Below are 27,127 nucleotides of genomic sequence, written 5' to 3'. Positions count from 1 at the left end.
GTTGACCGAGCGCGGTGTGTGTACCTGCTGCTTGCCGGCCCCCAGCATGGCTTAGGTTGTTATCTCTCGCGCACTGTACTACAAGTATGGTTGAAAAAAGACGAGATACCCGTTGTATGATTGCAAGAGTAATCTCCCTTCCTTCACTGCGCTTGTGTACGGAAATGCCGTCTTCTAATGGTTCTAGGGAACATCACAGATTGAGAGACCATGAACACTCGTGGCAACATGCGGCTATCGAAAAGAGGTGGGGTGTTCATGTTATCAAAGGCTGCATGTGTACTATTACACACCTGATGGGGCTACAAGTGTCATCCTTATAACGATGTCCAAAGGAAATAGTAGGGTTGGGGAGGGGATGGGATGGGGTGGGAGTCGGGGTGCTCATGCTAGTAAAGACTGCTTGTGTAGTATAGTATTGCTAGGGGGAGGACATCCTACACGACGCATCTATATAATTATGCTATAAGGATTAGGGGGTGAGGTGGGGGTGAGGTGGGGGATATTCACATTAATCATCCATCTTGGTATAGACAATATTCAGATATTCTCATACATGTGGTGTTTAATGGGTGATGAATTGTTTCAGTATCCAATGATGTAGATGTACAATTAGAGCAAGGATAACACGGTTTCCGTCAGACTATCTATTTTCAATGTCTAAGCATTAGACCAACGGCACGATTACAGAGGGGTATTTGCCGAACCATAACAAGCACAGTAAGTCAGCAGCTGACCCCTTTCAGTCGCCCAACTGTGAAGAGATATTTCCTGTAGATTCGATTATCCATGTACCGTGGTGCTCACAAAGCATGAGCTGAGTTAGACGACCAGTACTTGGTCACTTCTAGATGACGAGGTAGTTTGTTCAAATATCTCAGGGAACGTAAACTTCTCAGCTGCTGGGTTGGTGTAAGTTCCCACTCTCTGTTTTCTTTGACGTACACTCACGCGGAGGAGGAGTAAAGCCTGCCGCTACAGACGTCGCAGCACTCTAATGAATTAAAGCCGACGGTCCATAAGGCGAACTGGACCGCTTTAGGGCTTAGGCACTGTGCTTCTCTTCGCTAAGATTGTGTTGACGTCATAGTTGATGACGTTGTAGAAAGGACATGGTCTTCCTACGTGGTCCACTTCTGGACACGTGGTTCGCTCGTCCAGATGCGTCCCGTTGATGTGGACGTCCGTCAGACTGGAGCGGAAAGGTTCTGCTGTAGTTTGTTGTTGCAGGGAAAAAACCAGATAGGAGCTCCCATGAACATACACACGTTCACTTTGTGTCCGGTATTTTTTCTGTGAAAACCGTTTCCTTTTGTTCAGGAACTGCTACAAGCAGTCTGAGGATCAGCTGAAATAATAAAAAAAAGATTCCTCCTTGTTGCCCTATATTGTCCAATTGTTCATGGTTGAATATTATTTTAGTCTTAACTGGCGAGACACGAGCGTGGTATATCGAGGTAGTGTTTCTCTTGTAAGCGTATTACACGATGAACTGACTGACAACTTCCGATTTGCGTCCCTTACCACGAAGCTTCACCTAACAAATAAACGTACATCTCCTCGTAAATACAGTCCATACCACATGTCCGGAAACCCCGCCTTCGGGACGATATTTATGTGAAATGAAACTTACGTTTAGCAGCCTGATTCCCCGAGTCACTTGCGCCTGCGCTTACGCTCCGACACTCAGTGTGAGTTAGCGCAGGCGCAACTGGCCCCGGGAACCAGGCTGTTAGTATAGCCGTTATATGGCATTGTTAATGGCAGAACATTTTTGAATGTTTGCGTGAATATAAAATAGCTTACTCCTTGCTTTTCGTCACTAAATATTCGATTCCTCACATGAGTATATTGTGTGAAGCCCGTTTGTGGTGTCCCCCGAAGTGATATAGGTGGAATATTGCTAAAGCGGCGTAAAACCATGTTCAGTCACTTACTCACTCAGCAGGAAATATCTGTCCAATGTGTGACTGGACACAGGTGGTCAGAGGAACAGATCTGCAAAGTCACATCAGAACACAACTACAACGTTATCAATGAATAAATAGTATTTAGAGTTTGTTGTTCCGGATTCAAGTGTTTCCCTGTACGTTTTGAGAGAGTAATCGGTAAAGGAATGAACTGTACACCGGACAAGAATTACAGAACAACATTTATAAATCAGGTGAGATGTACAGTTGTACAGACAGGGCGTTCATTTATTCACCAGGCAAGACACACAGTTATCCACCAGATAGGGCATACAGTTATACGCCAATACAGCCGGGCTTACAGTTGTAAATCAGTGAGGACACAGTTGTACACGGGGCAGGACGTACAGTTGCAATTTGTGCACAAGGCAGCACATACCAGACTGAACGTACAGTTTTCCCCAGGTAGGATATGCAGTTGAACGCCAGGAAGGGCGTGCAGTGGCACAGAATGTATCTTGCTGATACAAAGACAAAAACCACGTACACTCGAGTAATGACAAAACGTGAAAACCCATTACCGGATATTCAGTACACGTTTATCACACTCAGTATAAATAATGATATAAACACGCGTACTCATCATGTTCGCAATAAATAAATCACAGGTGCAGGAATGAAATGAGTTCTTGGACAATCGGCAATCTGCACGGGCAATGCAAACATGAGCTTATGGCCGAGATCTCGCTCTGACGTTTTCTGTAATGCGACTTGGCGCATGCGCACACTGACATCCGATCTTGAGCGGCTCCCATACCTCGGCATACCGATACATGCCCTCCACACACCCGGTCCTGCGGAGCACCTTGGTGTAATATGTTATAGGCAGGCAGTCCAACAGGTTGGAGGGCCCATTGTCAGGTCTGAGACATTCCACACAGTTGCACTCAGTCTCCACCATGGTGTTTGGGATTCTGTTCTCGTCGTGATTGAGGACGTAGTGGAAGGGGCAGACCTTCCCCTCATGGAATCGCACGGCCTCCTCCCACGTCGGGCACTGGCTATCACCTGCCAGTGACATGTACCTCCGGTTGACGAACTCTTCCTGGACCGAGGACAGGTTGGCAACAGTGTCGAGGAGAGTGGGGATTTGATAGAAACTGTCATGGAGTTGATCTTGTGTGTCTAGTTTAAGGTTCGTAGGCTCTCGACAGCGTCGTGATCTTCTTCCGGTTGCCCAAGCTGAACATCCCGGCATCGCTATCAGGAAACACGTAGTGAGGAGTATCTACAAACAGATTATGTGGTAGTTATAGCGTATGCTGTTATCCAGAGCCTTGTTTCCAAATATGTAAAACCTGAACTTTTTTAATCACGAATAACATCCGTAAACATTTCTTTCCAGTCACCAAATCGGGGCTTTTTTGGTTTAATGCACAAAGAATGAGGAACTGACAACTGATACTGCAGTGATGTAAACAAGTCTCCTTTCCTTTAAGACTTCGATTATCAGGAACATAGGTCATAGATACGTCACATGCTTTTGTTTACATTTAGGAAGATGTTAGCTCTCAAACTGTTTCAAACAAGACCATTGTAGATTGGATTCGTGCAGATCTTCACCAAAATCAAAACATTGATGTAGAAAAACAGTCGGAGTGATGCCTGGAGACCCAGTGAGTTCTGTTTTAAGGCCGCTCAGTAACGAAAGCCTGGATTCAGCAACCCGTAGCCATGTTTGCCACAAAAGACTATGCTTGTCGTAAGAGGTTAACAGGATCGGGTGGTCAGTCTCGCTGACTTGGTTGAGGCAAATTGCGCGGATTGATACTCATGGTTTTGATCACTAGATTGTCTGGTCCAGACTCGATTACTTACAGACCGCCGCCATATAGCTGGAATATTGTTGAGTGCGTCGTTAAAATAAACTCACTCACTCGTATCAGCTGGTCAGTTACATATATCAACATCAGTTCTGTTCTCATGGGAACACATTCCACCCAATAGAAGATTTATAGACTGTAATAACCTAATGTTTGTATGAACTGCCTCAGGCTGTCGTGAAATGGAAGGACACGGAACTACACGAAGCATTCTAACGAACTTAAGAAACCGCCTGGGCACGTTTATTTCTACTCATATGTCTCAATTATGGAAAAATGTTGCCGTGGGGTAGCCTATTGGTGAAGAGTTCGCTCATCACACCGAAGTCCCGTGTTCGACTCCTCTTGTGGGTATAAGTGCGAGGTCCATATCTGGTGTCCACCGCTATGATATTGCTGGAATTTTGCTTAAAGCGGTGTAAAACCATACTCACTCACTTATGGAAACGTTTTGTCGCTGTATCACTATTCTGATCACGAGTGCATCATTAAGCATGTGGAAACCAGCACATACTGAAGCCTATTGGTCATGGGTAGTTAGTGTACTGGAATGAATTTAGGCCATCGGAAGTGTTATTATGACACATTATCATAAAGCGGATTATAGGAGTCGTCTTGTTTAACGTCCCTTGACGACAGACCCGATCGTGTGCCAGTCCTTAAGAGCGACACAGGGCAGTCAAGATGGGGATATCTTAAGAATTCATGTAAACAAACTCACTTATATCAGAAATCATTACCAACTTCAATGCTCACAGTGTGTACATTTCATACCAACTAGACAGGAATATATTAATTAACATATAAGTGACCGTCGGGTATAAACCCACTGTAAGGGTTCACAAGGAACCTGGATCAATATCTTCATGCATAATATAACTTTGTTATTTGATACTGAAAAGCACTGCATTGTTCATCTCACCATTACTGTTGACTGAAGTAGAGTCATAGCTGCTGGCGATCGGCTTCGTCCGAGAAAAAACACTATAATGGATTCTCAGATACACGTTCAGATTTTATACCAATGGCGGGTGAGAAGAGGGGATTTTACAAATGACGTTTTTTTCCCTCCTGTAATGAATCTCTGCTATGAGCCATTCACTCGAGCCAAGTGACCCAATCATCCCTTCGGGATCCTGTCAATGATCCCCGTCATCCGGGTCTATATCCCGCTGTGGACGTTCCCTTGCATCATCACCCAGTCTGTGTGTGGTGCTAATGGTTCGTGTAAGAGTGCACAGAGAACAAACAACGTGTTTTTGTTTAGTTCAGAGTCAAACTACTGTGGGAATTACTTTGTCAAAAAAAGTCAGTTACGAAATTTACAAATCCAAACAGATTACCTGTGATCTAATTTTGGTCCATATCTAGGTGGATACGGGTGTGGCTGTATGTTGGCCAACCACGAAGTAACATGGCGCTGAAACCACGATACATGACATATTTGGGAGCGTCGTAAATAGCGTGTTATGACATCATTAGTGGGAACAATGCATTGTATAATGATGCCAAGTCGCAGCGAGACCTTCCGACTTATTGTAATCATCATAATAACAATATTACTGTAGCAGTTCGACACGTGACGATCTGGTTAGAATCACTGATCTTCTGTAACCCATTCTTGTCATAAGAGACGACGAGCGGGATCGGGTGGTCAGACTCGCTGGCGTGGTTGGCACATGTCATCTGTTCCGCATTGCGCAGTTCGATTCTCATGCTGTTGATCACTGTCTGGTCCAGACTATTATTTACAGAGGCCGTGACGCCATATAGGTGGAATATTGCTGAGTGCGGCGTAAAAGCTCACTCACTCACTGTATCAATTCCACATGCGGCAAACTGGGCGTATATCTAGGATATGAGAGAAAGTAGTAAAACAAATAAAACTGCAGCCGTACTAAAATTAAGTCAACGAACGTCTGACCTCATGTATATATATTTGTGACGTCATGAGCTATCACTGTACGTCACTGTACGCTTTCCAATAAGGCCCTCTGAGAGACGGAGCCCAGCTTATTAATGATGTGGCAGAATGACATCATATTGCGTGAACGAACCACAGCGCTATAATCACTACCAAATTCAGTATGGACTTAAGGGTTTTTTATAGCTCGAAAAGTAGGGGGAACGGGGTATTGTTAAAGGTGATGTGGTATATGTATCAAATGCCAGAAGCGTCACAGGCCAGTTCCGTTTTCTAAACGTTCTTTCTGATTTCATTTTCTCCCTCCTTGTAAACAGACACCCCGATGGGACCACAAGGAAGACAAACAAACCGGAAGTGATAGTGTCATATTCAATCCCAATATTGAACATTCACCAGTATGCTACAAAATTTAAAGGTCTGTGAATATATAGGCTCTAGTCTGGATTTGTTGAAAAGAACATCTGAAATTTTCAGCAAAGTGATACTGCTATTATGTTGTAAAACTGGGTATTATCAGCTGACATTGAGAGATATTGGGGTGGGGTGGGGGTGGGGGGTGGCGGTGGGGAAGTAAGGATCACGTGACACAGGTCGATGAACACGACGGTAGTTCTTTTCATGCAATCGTGTAGGATGTAACTTACTTGAAGAAAGGGCATTGTTATTTCTGATGACTCCGTCTGTGGTGTGGCTACGGTAGAGCGAGCGTAAGGCAGAGTGGCGACAGCTGAAGAGAGGCAAGACAAGAACGACATCTCGGGTCGAGGATCTCGCTCTCTGTGTACGCCGAGGCTGCTCAACTGAGATGCGGCAACCAACATCAGACCGATGGAGTGAGTGAGTTTAGACGTGTTTTATCGGTACCGAATGGCGTGGATGATGACTGGCATGTTCACATGGAATGGGTGAGTTTATTTTTACGCCGCACTCAGCAATATTCCAGGTATATGGCGGTGGTCTGTAAATAATCTAGTCTGGACCACACAGTCTAGTGATCAAAATAATGAGCATCAGTCTGCGCAGTTGGAAACCGATGACATGTGTCAACCAAGTTAGCGAGTCTGACTACCCGATCCCTTTACCACAAGCACAGAAGCCGTTTATGGCATGCAGAGGTTGCTGAAGATCTATTTTAAACCTGATCTTCATGGGTTCTATCGGATAGAATCTCATCTCGATCTAAACAAAAGCAGCAACACAATTTATGTAGGATTTTGCTGTGATGTTATCTCAAACAGAGATAACACTATATGCCATAGTCGATACAAACGCATGTCTGAAGCTGTCGTGAGTAAACCGGAGTAACCTTAAACAGTTGCATAAAGGTAATTAGTGAGCAATGAGTGACTTCCCAGATTTACGTAATATGATTTTAACACCATATTTCAGTACGTGACATAAGTATTTACAGTAATAACTCACACTCTTTTTTGAGTTCGCTTCCAGAACAGGGCGTTGGGGTAGTCTAGAGGTTAAAGCCTTCACTCGTCATGGCCAATAGCAGGATTCCATACTCCAGATGGGTACAATGCTTGCAGCCCATTTTAAGTATTCCTAGACGTGACATTTCAAAAATGTTGCTACAAGTGGTGTAAAACTAAACCCACGCACTCTTCACTCAAAAGTACCTTCGATATTGACACATGGTCACAAGGACGTTCAGGGCACCTGGAGTCACTCTTGTGAGATTGTTGTCATTTGGCGGAGTAAGAGTTGCATGTGTGTGTGCGTGTGCGTGTGCGTGTGCGTGTGCGTGTGCGTGTGCGTGTGCGTGTGCGATATTAGATTTTCTGGACTCCTTGGGTTTCTTTCACGAAGCAACCTTAACTATGGTTAACCTTAACTCCCATTCTTTAACACTGCACTAAGGCTACCTTAGTGAGTTACGATCACCTTAGAGCATTGTGAATGGAAGCCCTGGCTTGCTTCTTAAGGTGAGGCTCCAACTCAGTATGGTGCATGCTGGTCAAGACATCTACAAGGAACTAAAGTCAACCTTCTAATCACAACGCCTTCGACTCCCTTTTACCATCACAGGAAGGATCTCAGAAGCACAAATGAACCTGACAAACGTATGCATGCAACACTGGACAAATGTTGGCCTGCAACTTCATTGAAGAAATACCTGGCTCCCCTCAATCCCAACATCGTTGCTTTGTACCTGCAGTCTTCCAAGACAGGAGTTCACGACTGGCTTCTGTCACTGTCTCACCTTCAGTTACCCATTTCTGGTGTCCAGGCGCGCCGTGATGTTGCTGGAATATTGCTAAAGGCGGCGTAAAACCAAACTCAGTCAGTCAGTCAGGCGAGCTGACACCCTGGAATAGGAGCCACGCACAAAAGTCGTCTTTACTCTGACAAATATAACATTAGTCATATATACTATCCAAAAGAAACGCATAGACGAGAAATCTGTTGTGAAAATGTTGTATTTTCAAACATGTGTAAATCGTCCACAAACAGATATTTTAGAGCATGAAAGTTTATACCAGTTTAGAAGAGAAGGTAATGTCTATACAACCAAGTGGATACTTTCAGATAACGCTGAGCGCGACGGTGACGCCGCAGGACGACCCCGGCGTCTGGTTTCCTGGCTCTCAAGCTGTTTCGTACAGTTTGACTGGGTATCCTCTGAAGTCCAGGCACCCTGGCTGCTGTGGTCCCACTCCTGGTAGTACGGTCACGCAACTGTAGTACCCGGATGATCTTGCAATGATCTGCAAGCCATGATATCGTGCACAGACTAAAATTCAGACGGCTGGCAACAGAAAGGTGGTAATCGCAAGCATGCATTCTTTCAATGGCGATGTTACGTGTCGCAGAGTCTAGACGTGACGTAGTGATTTCACCTGGAGACCTCTTCAAAAAGAATGCCAATTCCTGAAAGAAATTTGGATTTTATTTGCCAGATAGCTAATGCTCTTTGCTGCACAATTTCAAATGGAAGGTGATTTCTGTTGCGTTGTGGCGATACCTTTCTAATCCTTGTGTGCAATCTCATCAAAATCGACATTTTCCGGTAAAATTGATTTTTTACTTGTGCAATTGCGGAAAATCATGTCATCAACACATCTGTGATCTATTTTGACAATTGTTTGAATGCAATAGGTAATTAATAGATTTTCAAAACGTGCAAATCGCCTATGAGTATCATTTTGGGATAGTTTATGTATTGCAGTGTCTCAGTAAAGTACAGATTCTGGTACTTTTGTTGGGTTAAGTCCCATCTGGAGAGTCGATCCCATACCCTCTGAGTCAAACACCTAATCGCCAGCACAAGAAGTCAGCCGCCTCAACGGCTCGAATCCTGGATGGGACTCAGCCCAACTCAATGACTAGCATCTGAACTTTTCTTGGAAGGTATAATCTCAGGTATAACATTATGTTACATCTGACCTCTCTTTAAATGGCATTAAATGACAAATAGATGTTAGAATTTAATCAACCCTGTCATAAACCAACGGTCGGTTTCGAGGCATTCTCTGTCACGTGGAAAGATACATTCATCGTAAGACAGCTTGGAATGAGTTCCAAGAACCGGTAATGGTATGTGACTGATCTCAGGACATACATACATCCCGTGAGCAGCACATGCACATTCATGCATATATCACATGTCAAAATATTTATCACGGAAATAATTGTATATTTGGTTGTTGATATGGCACATGATTTATTTCAAACACATTAGAATAATAATGTGTGATATATAAATATATCAGTGATAGTGTACAATCTATATATATATCATCGATACTGTACGATACATAAATATATCAATAATCATACATGCCATATAAATATAACAACGCTAATGTATGATATATGAACAGATCAATGATAATGCATGATATATAAGTGTATCAATGACAATGTATGATCAATAAATATATCAGTAATAATGGATGATATTAATATAAATATATCACTGATCATGTATGATATATAAATATATCAATGATAATGCCCGATATAAAATAATATCAACGACAATGTAACATATAATGTATATCTAAACACATGCACACATACACACACACACATACACACACACACACACACACACACACACGCACGCACGCAATGATAATGTATGATATATAAATATATCTATGATTGTGTTTGGTGTATAACTGTAAACTACAGAACCAGTGTGACCAGAAATACAAACCCAGAATATGCATACGTTAAATGATACATCATAAGCTAACAAATCCAATGTAGTAGCTGGAAAATGTGTTTAACTTTGGAATATGCACACTGAGTCCTCTTGGATTCATGTCGAATATGTCAATACTGGGAGATTCACTGCATCTTGAGTTTGAATGTTTATTATCCATTTCAGAACATATCAGGAGCTTGACGGTAGAATTTAGAGTGTCTAAGGTAGAGATCTTTCTGGAAGACGGTCCGTAAAGCGACTTGGTGCATGCGCACACTGACACCCGATCTTGAGCGGCTCCCATACGGCGGCATACCGATACATGCCCTCCACGCACCCGGTCCTGCGGAACACCTTGGTGTAATATGTTATAGGCAGGCAGTCCATCAGGTTGGAGGGACCATTGTCAGGTCTGAGACATTCCACACAGTTGCACTCAGTCTCCACCATGGTGTTTGGGATTCTGTTCTCGTCGTAGTTGAGGACGTAGTGGAAGGGGCAGACCTTCCCCTCATGGAATCGCACGGCCTCCTCCCACGTCGGACACTGGGGCTCACCCGCGAAGATAGTGTGCCTAACTCTAACAAACCGGTCTGGGATGGTGGACACATTGGCAACAGTGTCGAGGAGAGGAGGAACTTGGTAAAATCTGTCACGTAGTCGGTCATCAATTTCCATTTTACGATTCATGGGCTCCCGGCAGCGCCGAGACCTTCTTTGAGCCGTGCACAATGGTGTCGCTACCAGAATGACCAATAGGAAAAGTGTCTGGAAATGAATGGAAATGAAAGACCATTAACTCTTTGGCAATGTTCGGATGAAGCAAATACAACGAGAATGAATAGCTGGAACTCGTTTTAATACATTCGGAACGTAGCATTGTTTATACATGTATTGTAGTTATTATATCATAATATAACTATACGTTAATTTATTGTGTATGACAATCTTTTGTTTGTTTGAATAACGCTACCCTCGCTTTTTGTCTTTTTTGTTTCTAACGCAATTAAAGTACTATGATAGAGCACAGGGAAACTGTAGCGCAAATGGGGTTGCGCCGCATAGAGAATATGACAAGTCTTCTTACATGCGAGCGAAGTACTTTCCTCGCTTCGGCTCGAAAAATATTTTTTATGTCAAAAAACCCCCAAAAACATCGCCACCATCAAAACTACACGACCACCATCAAAACTACACACTCATTTCTACACGGGGTTGTGCTTTCACATTTCCAACCTCATGCTTAGTAATTACTCATGTGAAATATGTTTTATTCAACATTTTTTAAGCGCCACTCATGGTATTCAGATCGTTCTTCCGATCCATTAGCCCTGCCACCTTCCAGTTGAACGGAGTGACGGAACATGAAAAAGCAGAAATTAAAAAGAAATACCATATTGCCTAATTTTATCGTGAATTGTTGGAGTTTATCTGTCTTTTCTGTCGTCGCTATTGTTAGTATTTTCGTAACATTTGTTCTACATAAAACACTTCTGGCGTAACGGTGAATGATGCAGGGGAGGTAACTGTAAGTATTCCATATGGAACAACACCCTCCTTTTCCTTCACTCCGTTGACCCGAAAGCGGGAAGGGCCAATGGAGGCTTAGAGCGGTCTGACATACCGCGAGTTGCGTTTAAAATGTTGAATAAAAGGTATTTCACGTCAGTAATTGTTCAACATGGGGTTGGAAATGTGAGATCACAACCCGGTGAAGAAATGGGTGTATAGTTTTGATGGTGGCGATGTTTTATTTTGACATTAAAAATATTTTTCGAACCGAAGCGAGGAAAGTATGTTGCCAAACTTTGCTCGCTTCGCTCGCATGTAAGACGACTGGTCATTTTCTCTATGCTGCGCAACCCATTTGCGCTACAGTTTGCCTGTGGTTAGATTTATCTTTCTTCCCCTTGAGCACATGTTTTAAGAAGTGTAGCGACGAGCTCGGCCGAGACTGTAAAAAATGGCAAGCAGCATGAATAAACAGGTAAGAACAACACCCTGTCTTTTTTTAAGAAAGGACAAGTTACCCGCTTCTGCACCTTCAAGTTCTTCCACGAACATATTGTATGATTGCTAATTATCAGGTCATTGTATCACTGTCAGTTTATCGTCATTTCAGTGCCTGTGTGTGTCGCTTCTTGGAAATGCATACACAAACTCCAGTTTGTCTTATTCGAGAACTATCATGCATTGCAGTCACGAGGCTGAAGGTTGGGTGACTCAAGGATAAATCCTTGTCCGGTTCGATTCCCTAAATGGATACATACTGTGAAACCCGGATGTATTTTGCTCACAGCAGCTAGGAAACAGTACACTCTCACTTCTCAGGTGTACTTGCACAGATTGGGATCTTGTCGAATTATTCCATAGACGTGTTTGTTTACTCATCTTTTCTTTTGTTGTTTTAGAAGATACCACCACCCAGCATTAAACCTGAGTGAGTGAGTGAGTGAGTGAGTTCCCCTTTACGCCACCTTTAGCAATACTCTGGCAGTATCACAACGGCCGACACCAAAATTACGATTCACATATTGTACCTATGTGCTGAATGGAACCGGGTACTCGTCGTGACGAGCGAACGCTTGAACCACTAGACTGCCCTACCATCCCACATGCTTCATGACTGACGAAGGTTATAGATGGTATGAAGTTTTAATGATATGGCAGATGGCCGTGAACGGTCGACTGACATGGACCATGGTTGCCAAAGGTTGTGACTGACATGTAGGTACCGAATGACGTTTATGACAATTAGCATGATCACAGTGAATGAGTGAGTGAGTTTTACGCCGTACTAAACAATATTCCAGCTACATGGCGGCGGTCTGTAAATAATGGAGTCTGAACCAGACAATCCAGTGATCACCGACATGATCTGCGAAATTGTGAGCCGATGACATCTGTCAACCAAGCTAACGAGCCTGGTCAACGTATCCTGTTAGTCGCCTCTTGCGACAAGCATAGTCGCCGTTTGTGGCAAGCATGGGCTGCTGAAGACGTATTCTAACCCGGTCTTCACGTATCACATGTTCACAGAAGGTTGAGAGACTGTGTGATAAGCAGTAGGGTAAAAGATCGGATTTACCTGAAAACAGGCGACTGACTTAATCAAAGTCTTACCAATACTTGAAACAGTCGCCCAATATCAGGTGTATGGCAAATGTATCAAACACTTCAACATTGTATACAGAAATCATTTTCTCATGTAACAACGTTCTGGCAATTTGCTTAGGAGACAAATAATGTGTAAAGTATAACTTAATCACTCATGGAGGAAAGAGGATTAAAGAGCTCCTCACCATGGACCTGGATGACAGCAGCTTCATCGTCTCGGTGGTCGCTGTAGATTACTTTCAGCTTTGTAAATTTGATAAACTCTGTCCAACTTTCTCAGAACCTGCCATATATACACCACTACATCCGTCACCGCCACCCGAAATAGTGTATGACCAGAGGGTTTTCACGTTACTTGTGGATACAGTAATCAACGTCATCCACCAGTAGTTGGCGCAGGGTAATTGTCTGACTGGTCTGTCCTCCTCTGGCCCCTTCCGCCTCTCCTCATCCTCCTTCACTGATGCAGTTCACCGCATCTTTACACTCCATCATCCGTTACAACCATCCCAGTCTCCGGGCCTGGTATAAGGGGAAGTTTTGAAGATTTATTACTATTCACCACATAAACCACCAGGAAAGTTGTAATGATTGCTCTTGGAAGTGTTTTATTAGAATAACTGATTAACTGACCCAGAGCAATTATTCCTATTTCATAAAATTGCGTTGTACCCATTTTGATAATCTTCATCATGCCTAATACATTACACGCGTATTGAATAAGTGTACGGTTGTGGTTTGTGTAAGCCGTTTCAACATCCTCACTACGGTAGTTCAAGCTATTGTAAGGGTGATTAACATGTACATACTTATGGCATTTATACTGGTAGAGAAGCTTTCACCTACTCCTTGCTGCTCCCTATGAAGCAGCCAATAGCTCGAAGCTGACGTTATGGTAATTTTGTTTAAAAAGAATTTTGGTTACGTATATTATTTTAGTTTATATTTCCATTCTTTTATTCTTACTGAGAGACGAAACACGTGCCACCATGCACTCGATGGTTTAGCTCACTGATAAAAACAGTTCATGGCGAATATTTGGATTCCTGTCACTATGTAATGCGTAAATATGGATTACAAATGCATGTGACTCAACTCAATCTTTGGCTGCGAACCAATGTACTGTCGTATGTTTGTGCTCGACACATCGATCTTTACAACTGTTGTCACATTGAGTAATCCACATGTCTTACTGACACAACTATTGTCACGCTACGCATTGAGTAATCCATGTGTCGTACTGACACAGTTATCATTACATTACTCTAATTGTAATTTGTGGATCTTACTGACACAACTATTGTCACTCTACGCGTTGAGTATTCCATGTTTATTACAGACACAACCGTCCTTATTTTACGATTACTGTAACACCCATCGTTGCGAGTTTAGTTCCTGTGGAGTCAAATTGTAAGCATGGAGTATTAATTCCAAATTTCTACATTCATAAAGTGAATGTACATTTGTAACGGAGTAAATTACTCTTAGAACTTATAATGGCATATTAATGACGGGCAGCGCGGAGCTGTCACGATATAGTCCTCTACTATATTAGTGTCCATACCAAACATACGTCCTCTATTTGTGAATATGAGTAGTTTACAATAAAACAGTGATCCTATGCGCCGGTGCATCATGGGAACATGAACAAGTTGCAACAGAACTGAACCAACCATAGCAGATAATAAACTGACATGTTTTACACAGAAATATTGATGTGATCGTGAAATGTCACCACCAACACTTATGGGCATTTAAGACATTAGTTAAGATTCCGACACGGGATCTGGTGGTCGCTGACTTGGCTTTTCGTATCCCATACCTCTATACCTGTAGATCGATGCCATTGACTGCATTGCCAAGTCCAGATTTGATTATTTATGTGAAAACATCAAACAACAAGAAATACGTCTGATGAAAATACATACTTGATCACCTACATATCTACCCAAAGTTTCAGTTTGGAATGGTTCCAGTTTATAACTGTATATAACATACTGTTCACAAATAAATGTTACATAAAATAGGTTATGTTGATTCCCCATGAAGTATTTTAACAAAACTAAACCTGAAACAATTATCCATTGTTTTATATGAGTGCCACTACACAAAAGTACCATGGAATCACTTGTCAGATTAATCAAATACAGTAGTAGATGGGAGAATAGGTTTTTACAATTGAAAAAAATCTTAATTGGAAGGAATACAGAACAACCCGTTACATCTGACAAGCAAAACGTTTAGAAATGTAATAAGACTCAAACCAGGTTCTAATCATGCTAACAGAGAGATACTTCCTCATTAGTAAGCAAAAAAAAACAAAACAAATAACACATTTTCATAATTGCCAACAGTCAAGTTTTGGTGATATCTCCATACCCTATTTGCTGCCGTTTTAAGTAAGCTCTCCAATCTGTCCGCAAAACAATTACAACAATGGTATTTACTGGTTGTACAAATTACAACACTTTCCATTACAGATCAAATTCAAATGTTGTTTCTACCTTACAGTAGTGTGTTATGCTGCATTTTCACGACATCTGTACAAAGTCTACAGAGAAATGTAAATGCTGAATTTGTACATGATATTTCTTTCAAATGCTCATCGAAACTGTGATCCCGTATTTGTAACATGGAAATGGGAAATAACATACTTAAACGAAAAAAGGGAAAAGAAATACATCCGATGATTGTGGTGTTTAACATCACACAAAGCAAGAACGTGTTGGGCAAAGATAGAATAATACCTTTATCCAACTCATCCAGTCACAGAGCAGTAAATGTAATTACTGTCTCGGCATTAGTGCTTTTGATCGCTCTACAGTAGGTTTATACAACGAATCATAAGTAAACGGTGCTTTTTAATCAAATCCAAACTTCGAATTTTAATTTCATAATATAAAAAAATAGAATATTATTAAAAGGTGGCGTTACCTGGTGATTCACTACATCACGGATGACGAGAGCGCTCTGCATTCTTGATTCACTAACAACATCAATTACAGCTTTAATTCGTTCAGAAGTAACAAAGGTAAATGTTCAAGGTCCTGCTTTGAAGCATAGAGTGGAACTGACGGGTAATTTCATTGCATTGTGTTTTTGCCTAATCGTATCTTGTTTCGATCAATGAAATACGCTCTCGTCATTTGCATTGTCAACTAGATGACGTGTTTCGTTTGCCTGAGTGCCTGATGGGGACGACACGTGGACACATTCATTGTTGTATGTTAAAGGTATTTGACTTCATGAATGGGGACTTCCTAGTCCTCACATTTACCAGGTACATAATGATAGGTAACTGGGAGTAGACAGCAAACCGCCCGAATATCTGAACCTACAGTTGTGGCTATTGATCCTCTTCAGGTTGTACCTCAGTTACAAAGGGAATACTTACAAAGTCATTTTCAGTTGAAGTGATCAGTAGCAGTCGTCGAGTTGCAAGACTAAATCAAGTTTAATACTGTTCACTGAGTGCTGAAAAAGCATAACCTGTTCATTCACGTGTTGTAGATTTGGAAAATAATTGGACTGAGGTGATTTGACATTTTTGTGCACTATCCTCTCTGATTTTGATTTCGTTGAGAATGACTGAGGACATACAAGCATCGACGTTTTGTATAAGAAACACAGAGAACTTGATTAAGCACACCTGTATCTTTTGCAATGATAGATTTTCAACATGTACATAAAATGATGTCGCCACGATGGAAAACCATAAGTCTTTCTGACCCGTATAATGTTTTGATTCATACAAAAGCGACAAAACGATGGGAATCTATGTAGATTTTATGTAGATAATTGCTCATTGTAATAAAACACTTATTTACATACTAAACCAATCTTGTACAACTATGGAATGTTTATTTTGAATTGGACATTCCAAGTGTTATTATATTGTCTGGCACGATCCGAGTGATCGTCCATGTGATTGCATGGTAGCCAACACTCTCGTCCTCATACCCCCTGTCGACCTCCTGATCCTCTGAAGTCTACGCCTTTTCTCGTGCTTACAAGTTACATCGACTGCCTGCATAGTCTATATTCAATGTAGTGTTTCTATCAACTGCATAGCATATATCTTAAGGTGGTGCGTACATCGACTGTCTGTATAATATATATTCAGTCTGTGCTTACATCCACTGTCTATATAGTTTATATTCTAGGTATTAGCAGGTGTCGGTGTCTGACACCCCAAGTGTCAGCGTGGATAAAATACCAACGTACTCAAAGGACATATGTATATTTATTTACACATCATATGAGCTCGTGGAAGAATAGGCTTTCAGATATGTGTTATATTGTCTACATGTGGTCCACGTGGGTTGCGTGCTGCCAGCTCTACAGTCTCTCGTACGGTTGTAGTCGTTGTAGTGCACAAACACAGTTCACCGGAAGATCCTCCATGGTCACGTGACAGGATGACGCTGTTGGACATCTGATGACGGGTATAGGGACGTGTTGCAGTACACATGCAGATGGGAGGCTGGTGGTTCCACGTAGGCCGAGTCCGGTGTTACATCTGCTGCTGGTGCATCTAGCTCGGTACAATACTCGTGGAAATCTCGCTGTGTCTTCATCTCGCACGTAATACCACGAACACACGCTTCTCTCCGTCGACGTCACATTCTCCCTTACTACACATGCACCATGACCTTGACAGCCAGGCCCTTCATTACTGTCGTGTGCGCGAATAGACCATTCTCTCCAGGTGTTGATGACGTCAGGCAGAACCGACAGAGCATGGTTGTGTTGACTTGATACAAAAACAGTCCAGTGGGCCAGAGTCAACCAAGCAAGTGTAGCAGTCTTCATCACAGTTGTGTCTTAAAGGATTATTATACAGCACTAAATACGCATGAGCATGCACACGAGAAGTTCTTAAACGAAAACCTCCCCAAATGTATATATAGTGAACTGACCCTATCAGGACATCCGCGATTGGTCAGTAATCTTCCTAGGAATGTCCACATCCGCCGGACCACGGCATGAACGTTTCCGTGAATGTCCAATGACACATAATCAGTTTATGAATTGTAGGAGGTGCAGCAAGTGACGAGACCAGGTTTTGACGGATGAAGAAGCTCTGTGTCAATACCGAGTCTTGATAAAAACGCTTGAAAGTGCCATAACTTGTGTGTAAAATTATATGGGATATCCCCCAGTTGATATCTTGACTGGCATATCTCTCACACGGTGTCAAGTGCCACCAATGTCTGTCACGTGATAACTTCCCGGGTTATCATTGGTGGAGATAGGAACTGACAGGAGGATCTGCATCTAAGTGATAAAGGCGTAAGCTGATTATATTCATCATATGGAAGTTTGGGCACTTCTTGTTCAAAGTGCTGCCCTTCCACATCTTCCCTTTGCCGATTAATCTTTTAATGTCTTCTATTCTAGTAAGTAATTTATTTGGGGAATTGGGTGCTATGCGTGGTTTAATTATCACGAGATTTCACGGTCTAATGTCCCTTCTGTTGGCCAAAATACTAGACTTGCACATGCATTATTTTTGGTTCTAGAAGAAGGATAAAATTGTTTTACTGCTCATTCATTATTATCAATTCGTGCTGTAATGAACATGGATAAATCACTTAACGTGGTCAGAAATATTTGAATTGTCCAGACGGAAAGCCTGTATCAGAAGTACAACACTCGCTTATTGTCAGAAATAAACCAGACAGTGGAAAGAGTAGACATATAAATAGATGGAAGTCGTAGACAGCATTAGGAGCAGGTACACTGGTGAGTAGCCAGTGGATGGAATTCGCAGTAATAGAACTTTGTACTCTCGCGAAACGATACTTTGAGTATCAGGCATTCCGGCTGCCAGCTTACAGATTTACTGCGAACATAGTATTAATTTGTTGTGAGTGAATATGGGTTTACGCCGCTTTTAGCAATATTGCAGCAATATCATGGGACACGCCAGAAATGCGCTGGACGTATTAGGCTAAACCACCTTCCCCAGTTTGTTGTGACAAGAAAGCGGGCAAGAACAATCAAATCGATCCGATTTGTACTTGGACAGTACGCCTCGGACAGAGTAAGAATCTGACAACAGTTATAACTGCAGCGTGTATTGTTCTTGTACTCTCACGGAGGATTGCAGTAAACTGCTAGACTGTTATTCCTTGTCACACTAAATGATGTATGGGTGATGAATGACCTACTGTATGGTGATAATAACTGGTGATAATAACATCCTAAAACAAACCTGAACTAATCTAGTTCGTTTTATCTATTATGCATACAAAATAAGAGAAAGGTTAAAATAATAGAAATTAGTGTTAGAATTATGTTTATAAAATAATACAGTACCGACACACGTGTACATATATGTGCTCTGATAGTTCGCACTGGAGATGTAACTAAAGGAAAAAATAACTCAAGCAGACAGGTGAATGCTTAATCCTGTAAGAACTGTTCCATGTTTTTATGCCTGTTTCCAAGATGTACATTGCTATGTACATGGGCCTGTGGCCTTCATACGTAATAAAGACTTTGATGATGACATGTGAAATAGAATTTGTGAAATAATATATCCTTGGTAAAAATTTTTCTCTCAACACACGCTATACTCGGACTGAAGTAAAGCCTTCCTGGGGTAAAAAAAACCCCAAACAATATTTTTCTCATACTCAGACTCTCAGACCTTTTAATTCGCAGAAGATGGCCTGTGAGGCCTATATCATAATAACATAAATATTTCAAACATTGTGGTTGAATTTTGTGTCATGATAAACAAACTTTTATATATTTACAAGCTCCAAAACATGAATTCTGAAGCTTAACTTTCTCGAGCGAGCGAATTTAAAGTTTGAGTTTTCGCTTTTAGCAGATATTCATAATAACTACATGGTTAATTTTGTCAGATCAGTGTCAGAAAGCGGCCACAATGCAGACATTTTCTGGACTTTGGTGAGACCAGGATTGAATTGTGACTTGTTCAGGGCAATATTTGCATTCCGGACATTAAACATGTTAGTATCATATTTGATAAAATAGCCATGTTGATGATAATATTTCGGTATCCTTTACCCGGAATTTGAAATGTATCACACCTCACGTGAGCAACTACCTATAGCTTTTGCAAGGCTTATGACCAACTGGCGGCTGAATACGATCACCTTACCCGACGACCTGGTCCCAATTTCTCGAAACAAACTTAACTCTGAGTTTTGACTTAAGTTCAAGTTTTTGCTCAAATTTGAGAAAATGCAGGAACATGCATTTTCCAAAATGAAAGGAAATTGGTATCCAGCTCAAACATAGTAGACAATCGGAATTTGGTAGACAGATTTCTTTAGTTGTTTGCACTTTTTTAGTCTAAAAACTGCAGTTGAGATAACAATTTAGCTGTTTCAAATTGTCAAACTCGGTTTGAGGTTTGAGTTAAAACTTACGTTTGTTTCTAGAAATCGGGCCCTGGTGTTTGAACCATGTGATGGCGATATTTAAACACATGCTCAAAATATAGTCTGCTTGGTTTTCAGAGGAAATTCTCAGCACAGAGACAGACTTAATTCAAGTGCGCAGCTATTCAGCGGTACTTGGTACAGTCTGGTCACTCGGTATTTGATGAGCGATCCAGTCATTTGTTGCCACTGTGAATCGTTGCCCTTCATTAACCGGTCGTGTCCTCGAACCAGGGACATGGACCGTCATTATCCCCACCGTCAGCCTATTCGCATTGTTTCACGTCATATATTCTTGGTGATATATTTACAGACATGACATGATGTATAAATGGTTATTTTTAACCATTCACTTATTTTCACCAGACCCGTCCTCGACCTCAGTCGACGATCTTCACAAACTGTCAGTGTGTATAATTTGTCAAGTGCAGATAAGTTCGAACACCCCGACAATTGTATTTGCGCTGGAGACACCAAGTGGGTAGGAAATCAGAAGGCTCGCCTCGGTCATTTCATTTTGGACAGAGCCTCAGCCTCTGAGTGACCATTTCTTCATTGCTATTTTGTTATATTTGTTTGTTTGTTTGTTTGCAGTTGCAATACTTCAGTTAAACATTCCACATTAATGCTCTATGTGATTTTGTGTATCTGTAAACCACTGACATACTGTGATGCACAATGGGGACGGTGAGTCACTTATGTAAAAGCAGTTTAGAAGATGGTGTCGCACACACAGAACTATTAGGAATGATGGCGTACGTACATGGGCAGAAAACTTCCAGTCAATATAATTATCACACTTTGTATTGCTGTTCCTGTTAGAGTCTTAAATACAACGCAGTATGAGAGACAGACAATGTCCAACCCCAGTGATGAGACAAACTGCCGTAGTGCTGATACAACTATATGTTACAAGACAGCATCATGAACGCCATATACCTGGTCAACGTGGTGTGTTGTACACTCACTTCATAAAAGTCATTGATTTGCGATATGCATGTTCATTGATTTCCTCTACTCTTACTGCGCGTTCAGCATCAGTTATTACCTTGTGCTTTTGAATGAGTGTCACTTAAAATATGAAAGGATACAGCGTCTTGGCAGTTACAGAGACATTCAGCTCCAATGCCCGAATAGGCCAGGGTAACACGCTGACACGATCGACTGTTGCACACCCTCACACAGCGAACTATTCAACACCCCACACACTCGATTATTCTATATCCTCACACACTGACATACTGGACTATTCCAAATCTTCACACACTGACATACTGGACTATTCCAAATCTTCACACATTGACACACAAGACTATTTCACACCCTCACACACTGACACACTGGGCTATCCCACATCCTCACACACTGACACACTGGACTATTCCACACCCTCAAACAATGGACTATTCCACACCCTCACACACTCACTCATTGAATTATTCCCCACCCCTCACAAACCTCCCTCCTCCTTTCGGTCGACACTGTTAAGAGTCTCAATTCCTGTATGTTATACAGGGTTCTAGTTACCTCGCTTACAACCAGAACTCCCTTTTACGTCTATGTAAAACATACCTATCGTCGAAACTGTAGCTCAACGGAACAGGACATTCATTGAGCAGTCCTGAAAACGGCGTATAACGAGGTTCCGTAGCAGTCAGTTGTTGCGACACATTCGTGTGATACCTGTGACAGGGATGACCGTCATATGAAGTCTTCTCCTTCAACTGATAGACACCTGCTGATACTGCGTTGTCCGTTCATGTCTTCAGGGACCCTGTTTGACTGAATGAAACACCTACTACTGAATGTCTGAAGATTCAGTGTGGGCTGTGCGTGTATTGTACATCCACTGGTTGTCGAGATCGTAGGATGTGGAATCCCGTCATTGGGTTACATATAGTCCCTGATAAACACTACTAGTTGTCCAACGGCGGCTAAGCTTAATCGACTTTATGAGCTGTCGATTAGGTGGCTGACTCAGAGTGTAGGTTCGAAATCCACATGAGACAAGCCTGTGTACGTCGTAATGTGAGAGTGTCCCTAGCCTTGCATGTAGTAATGTGAGAGTGTTCCTAGCCTTGTATGTCGTAATGTGAGAGTGTTCCTAGCCTTGCATGTCGTAATGTGAGAATGTTCCTAGCCTTGTATGTCGTAAGGTGAGAGTGTTCTTAGCCTTGCATGTCGTAATGTGAGAGTGTTCTTTGCCGTGTATGTCGTAATGTGAGATTGTTCCTAGCCTTCCATGTCGTAATGTGAGAGTGTTCCTAGCCTTGGATTTCGCAATGTGAGAGTGTACCTCGCCACATATGCCACTATGTGAGAGTGTTCCTGGCCATGTGTGTCGTAATGTGAGCGTGTTTCTAGCCTCGTATGTCGCAATGTGAGAGTGTTCCCAGACGTCCATGTCATGGACACCAACTCCCCAATTAAGTGTTCTAAATACGCTGGGTCGTGAGGCCATCTACAGTTTGATATCTCCGCAGGCGATATAACGATGAGATGGTCAACTGGAAGTACACGTTGAGTGGAGGGAGCAGACTGTGGAACTTGAATATAACTCAGGTTGACTTGATATGCACACTCACCTTCTCACACGCTCACCCACTCAATCTTCACAACCAAGGAAACACAATACAAAAAGGGAAGCAAATCAATTGACCTTTTATTCCAACACCTGAGTATTAAGAAGTTAATCTGGCTTTCAGGAAATACGTTTTGAAGAATTTCTGGAAGCTGTCAGCAAGAACTTCAAAGCTTTCACCAAAACATCCACCGATGTAACTGTGGTTCAATTCTTGCTCCTGATAGATCGCATACAATTACAAGTAACACTTCCGGATTCTCAAACAACGTGGAGTATGTGCTGTACTAGGTACACATTCCAGGAGCAATGCGTGCCAAGTTAGTCACGTGAGTACAGGGTCAACCGCCTCTCGTTCCTTACACACGCACAGTTCACAGCTATTCTTTCAGTGGTCAGTTGGCAGTCAGAGATGTTTCCCCTGTTGCACGTCACAACGGGAGTGGTGATGTACTGAGGTTTGCAGACGAGTCTTCGTGAAGCGATGTCAAAGCATCTTCTGCACTTGCAGCGAGCCTGCCTCAACACTGATGGGAAACGATGCGGATTAATGTCCTCGTAATAGTCCCATGAACACAGGGACCTGGCTGACGTTAACGTTGATTCAAAGTCCAAATAGTAATTACCAGACGTCACCGGAAGTCGCCCAGTTGGTGACTGGCTGATGAGCATCACTGACCAGTCCCGCCACAGAGTGACCATGTCTCCCCAGACTCTGTTGGTGGATAGGGTTAAGTTGCTGCCGCCAGAAACCGGTGCCAGAGTCGCAGTGATGCTGACTACAACGGTACAGTATACACAAAACAGAAACTGCCTCATGTCTGAATCTCAAATATAAATCTTTGAAATAGACGCTTGGTCAATACGTTTCAATAACCAACACCTCTTGTGTTCTGGGCTCTGTTCTAGGAGAAGAGAAGCTTATAACCCCTGTAACTTCCGACATCAGTTCCTTGTCCTCTACAAACTGTACCACATGACATAACTACACTCACTCATTTAATTGTTCTGTCCCAGGGAAATGAGGAATCAGTCTTTCGATCGTGACGATTACAATTTGAAGTCCTGATTCTTTTTTTTTTGCCTTTTATCAATAACTGTAAGTGTCATCATCGGACAGGTCTTGAAAACGAATACATAGCTGTGACGTCAGCATATCACCATGACCAACAAATAGAGACTTCGTTATATTCATCGTCCGGTCTCTGTGATATACCTCCAAGACGCATTATCTTTCCGATCTATCATCTGACGTGTGGTCCCTACGTGAAACCTCGCTCGTGTATCAATCAGAGGAACAGAGCCAGTAAAACCACTCCAGCACCACCACGTCTGTATGTCCAACATCGGTAGTATCAGTAGGTCATTCCCCGCGCTCGTACGCGCCACATATCGAGTTATATGTGTATCCTGTCTTTCCATTCTCGCCATCTTTACATCACTTCCTATATTTAACCTGCAGTGCTTCCTCTCCTTCTGGGCTCACCGTGCTAAGACACAATAGTATCGGAGATCAGGGACAACATAAGTGAGTTTAGTTTTACGCCGAAAACAGACATATTCCAGCTATATGGCGGGGGTCTGGAAATAATCAAGTCTAGACCCGAGCCTTCACGTGTGACAACGTAAGTGGTGAACCATCTCTTCACAAGGCGTCAGTGATATGATCATAGCTATGTCTATGAAAAAATCCCCCAAAACAACAACAACAATAACAACAACAACAACAAACCATGTCCTTATTTTCTACTTTAACTACAATGTAGGCCACAGACAGGCCTACACTACAGGGGATCATGGTGAGCGAGCTGGCTAAAGCGCCTGGCTAGTGATCCAGCAAGTTTGAGGTGAGCTGAACGAGCTCAACCGCGAACGGGTGTAAAAACTTCGTGTCAGTCAGCTTCGTGTGCAGACTCCTTCGGTGTTGTCCCGGCCCCTAGTGTACAACACACAACCCTGTGCACTTAAAAGAAATCGCGAATCCATTGGTATATGACCAGATGGTGGCCACATCAATATATGCAAACACCTATTTGCGGGTACAGCAACGTTCAGTAAACTTGTGCCGTGACTATGTGTCCCAGTCCACCCAGGTGTGAATGGGTACCTTGTATGGATGGGAAAGCTACTTTAACTCCGCACGCGTAGTGGCTGCAAGGGTCGTATGATCCCCAGGGAGTTGAGACTGATGTGTGTGCCGTTTGAGACTGACATCCAATGATCAAGGGGAACAACAAAGCGCCTTTGAGCAGGTGATATGGATATCGCAGCTATATAAATATATGTTACCATGCCCATAATTACAGCAATTGCTACAGGCTGTATTTGGGGGGCAGATGATCCCACAATGCGCTGTACTATCTATCTATCTATCATTAGAATATCACACACTAATAAATAATGGTGTTAACATGTAATACATTGTCTGTTACAATAGTGTTAAATTCTTGTATCAGGCTGCTCTTTAGTGTATCTACCAGTTTCAATCCTAAGGTTATGAGATCCGCATATAAATCGTCGTAATGTTTTGTTTCTAAACTTGTTTAGAGGTTTCTCGCCCGAAACTAGGCTCAAGACGAACATAGACTTTAACACAAAAAGTTATCCAAAGTATTATTGCTCTTGCTAACACCATCCAGGGATAGTTTATTTTCATAAGCGTCTGACCAAACTGCTAATGTGTTGTGTAATACTTGTGTATGACATACTTAATACACTAAGAAGAGTTACTCCTCTCTGGTTATTAGGACGAGAGTCGTGAGAGAGAGAGAAAGAGAAAGGGACATACATACCTCAAGATAATGACTATTTAACTGCAGAGGTTATACCTGAGTTAAATCGATGACTAGTTAGCTACAACTGACATACATCTTTTGTTACGCCGAGGACCAGTTAGCTACATCGGGCATCCATGTATTAAGCTACATAAATTAGCTACATAAGACATACTTGTTGTTAAATCGATGACTAGTTAGCTACAAAGGACATGCGTGTTTTTTAAGATGATGACGAGTATAGTCATATCATGGATCATTTGCATGATTCCATTTCCTAAAGATACAAAAGAAAACCCTCATGTCCTCACTGTGACAATTTCCCCCTTTCCTTCAGTAAGATTCCTATTGACTGAACGACAGATTAGGTGAATTACTTTATCGTGGGATGGGTGGTGTTATCATAGCGATAAACAGTTCTGATACACTTGGTAGCATGAGGTGATAGACCGGCAATTGAAGTCACGGAACTATATTGTGAATCCCATACTTCGATACGACTTTCTCTGAAAACGTCAGTTTGGATGTCCGATGCATCCATCCATCCATCCATCCATCCATCCATCCATCCATCCATACATACATACATACATACATACATACATACATACATACATACATACATACATACATACATACATACATACATACATACATACATGCATGCATACATACATACATACACTTGGATTTGGATAGGAAACATAATTGTTCACAAATCTTTCAAAAGTCAGACATACACCTGCATGGCGTGTCATTCTGGATTTTGACGGTTTTCAAGAAGATCGATAACACAGTTGTTAGTGTTCGTTTCTTTGTTGTTTTAAAATGTAAAATGTAAATTTACAACACATGTAAATCTCACGTCATACACTGATCATCTTTCAAGAGCGAGTACTGTACAGGAAGAGCTAATCATAATTCACTCACAAAACATTCATCGTTATCCTATCAACATTGACTGACTCCGATATATCTCCCAGTTTTTCAGTTTTAAATTAAAAATGAAGCTCCCCTACTTTTTCTGTAGAATATATTAAACTGATAATCATTGAATGAAAACTCTGTTTCACCTCAGTGTGAAGGACATGTTCCTGTCGTCGTGCTATGCGTGGGTCGTGGTTTCTCTTCCCTGTAGAGTAGAGCTGGCGTTTCAGATTAATATCAACACGTACTACTGGCCGGGCGGAAAATGGATGCAAGTGTTTCGGTTTGTACTGAAACTAGCCTACCCCAGAGAAGATTGCAGCTTTTCGTCCATGCACAGTGATGTGTGCAGCCCACACTTCCACAGAAAGACTCTTTGCAACTTTGATCGACACACCAAATACACCCAGGGTCATGAGCGCGTGGCG

General features: G+C 42.1%; 2 protein-coding genes across 2 annotated transcripts; both read right to left on the bottom strand.

The window, feature by feature from the left end:
- Positions 1-2,640: 2,640 nt before the first annotated feature.
- Positions 2,641-5,509, bottom strand: LOC137273355 (interleukin 17-like protein). Its single transcript, XM_067805969.1, has 2 exons — positions 5,357-5,509; positions 2,641-3,198 (listed from the first exon to the last, which is right to left on the bottom strand). The coding sequence occupies exons 1-2, from the start codon at positions 5,507-5,509 to the stop codon at positions 2,641-2,643; spliced, it is 711 nt and encodes a 236-aa protein (XP_067662070.1).
- A 4,592-nt stretch (positions 5,510-10,101) lies between these two features.
- LOC137273345 (uncharacterized) lies at positions 10,102-27,115 on the bottom strand. Its single transcript, XM_067805957.1, has 2 exons — positions 27,005-27,115; positions 10,102-10,650 (listed from the first exon to the last, which is right to left on the bottom strand). The coding sequence occupies exons 1-2, from the start codon at positions 27,113-27,115 to the stop codon at positions 10,102-10,104; spliced, it is 660 nt and encodes a 219-aa protein (XP_067662058.1).
- Between the last annotated feature and the right edge of the window lie 12 nt (positions 27,116-27,127).

This window comes from Haliotis asinina, chromosome 1 (genome assembly GCF_037392515.1).
Source record: "Haliotis asinina isolate JCU_RB_2024 chromosome 1, JCU_Hal_asi_v2, whole genome shotgun sequence".
Taxonomy (NCBI): domain Eukaryota; kingdom Metazoa; phylum Mollusca; class Gastropoda; order Lepetellida; family Haliotidae; genus Haliotis; species Haliotis asinina.
Note: the sequence above shows the minus strand (reverse complement) of the source record. Positions and strands in the feature narration are given on the sequence as shown.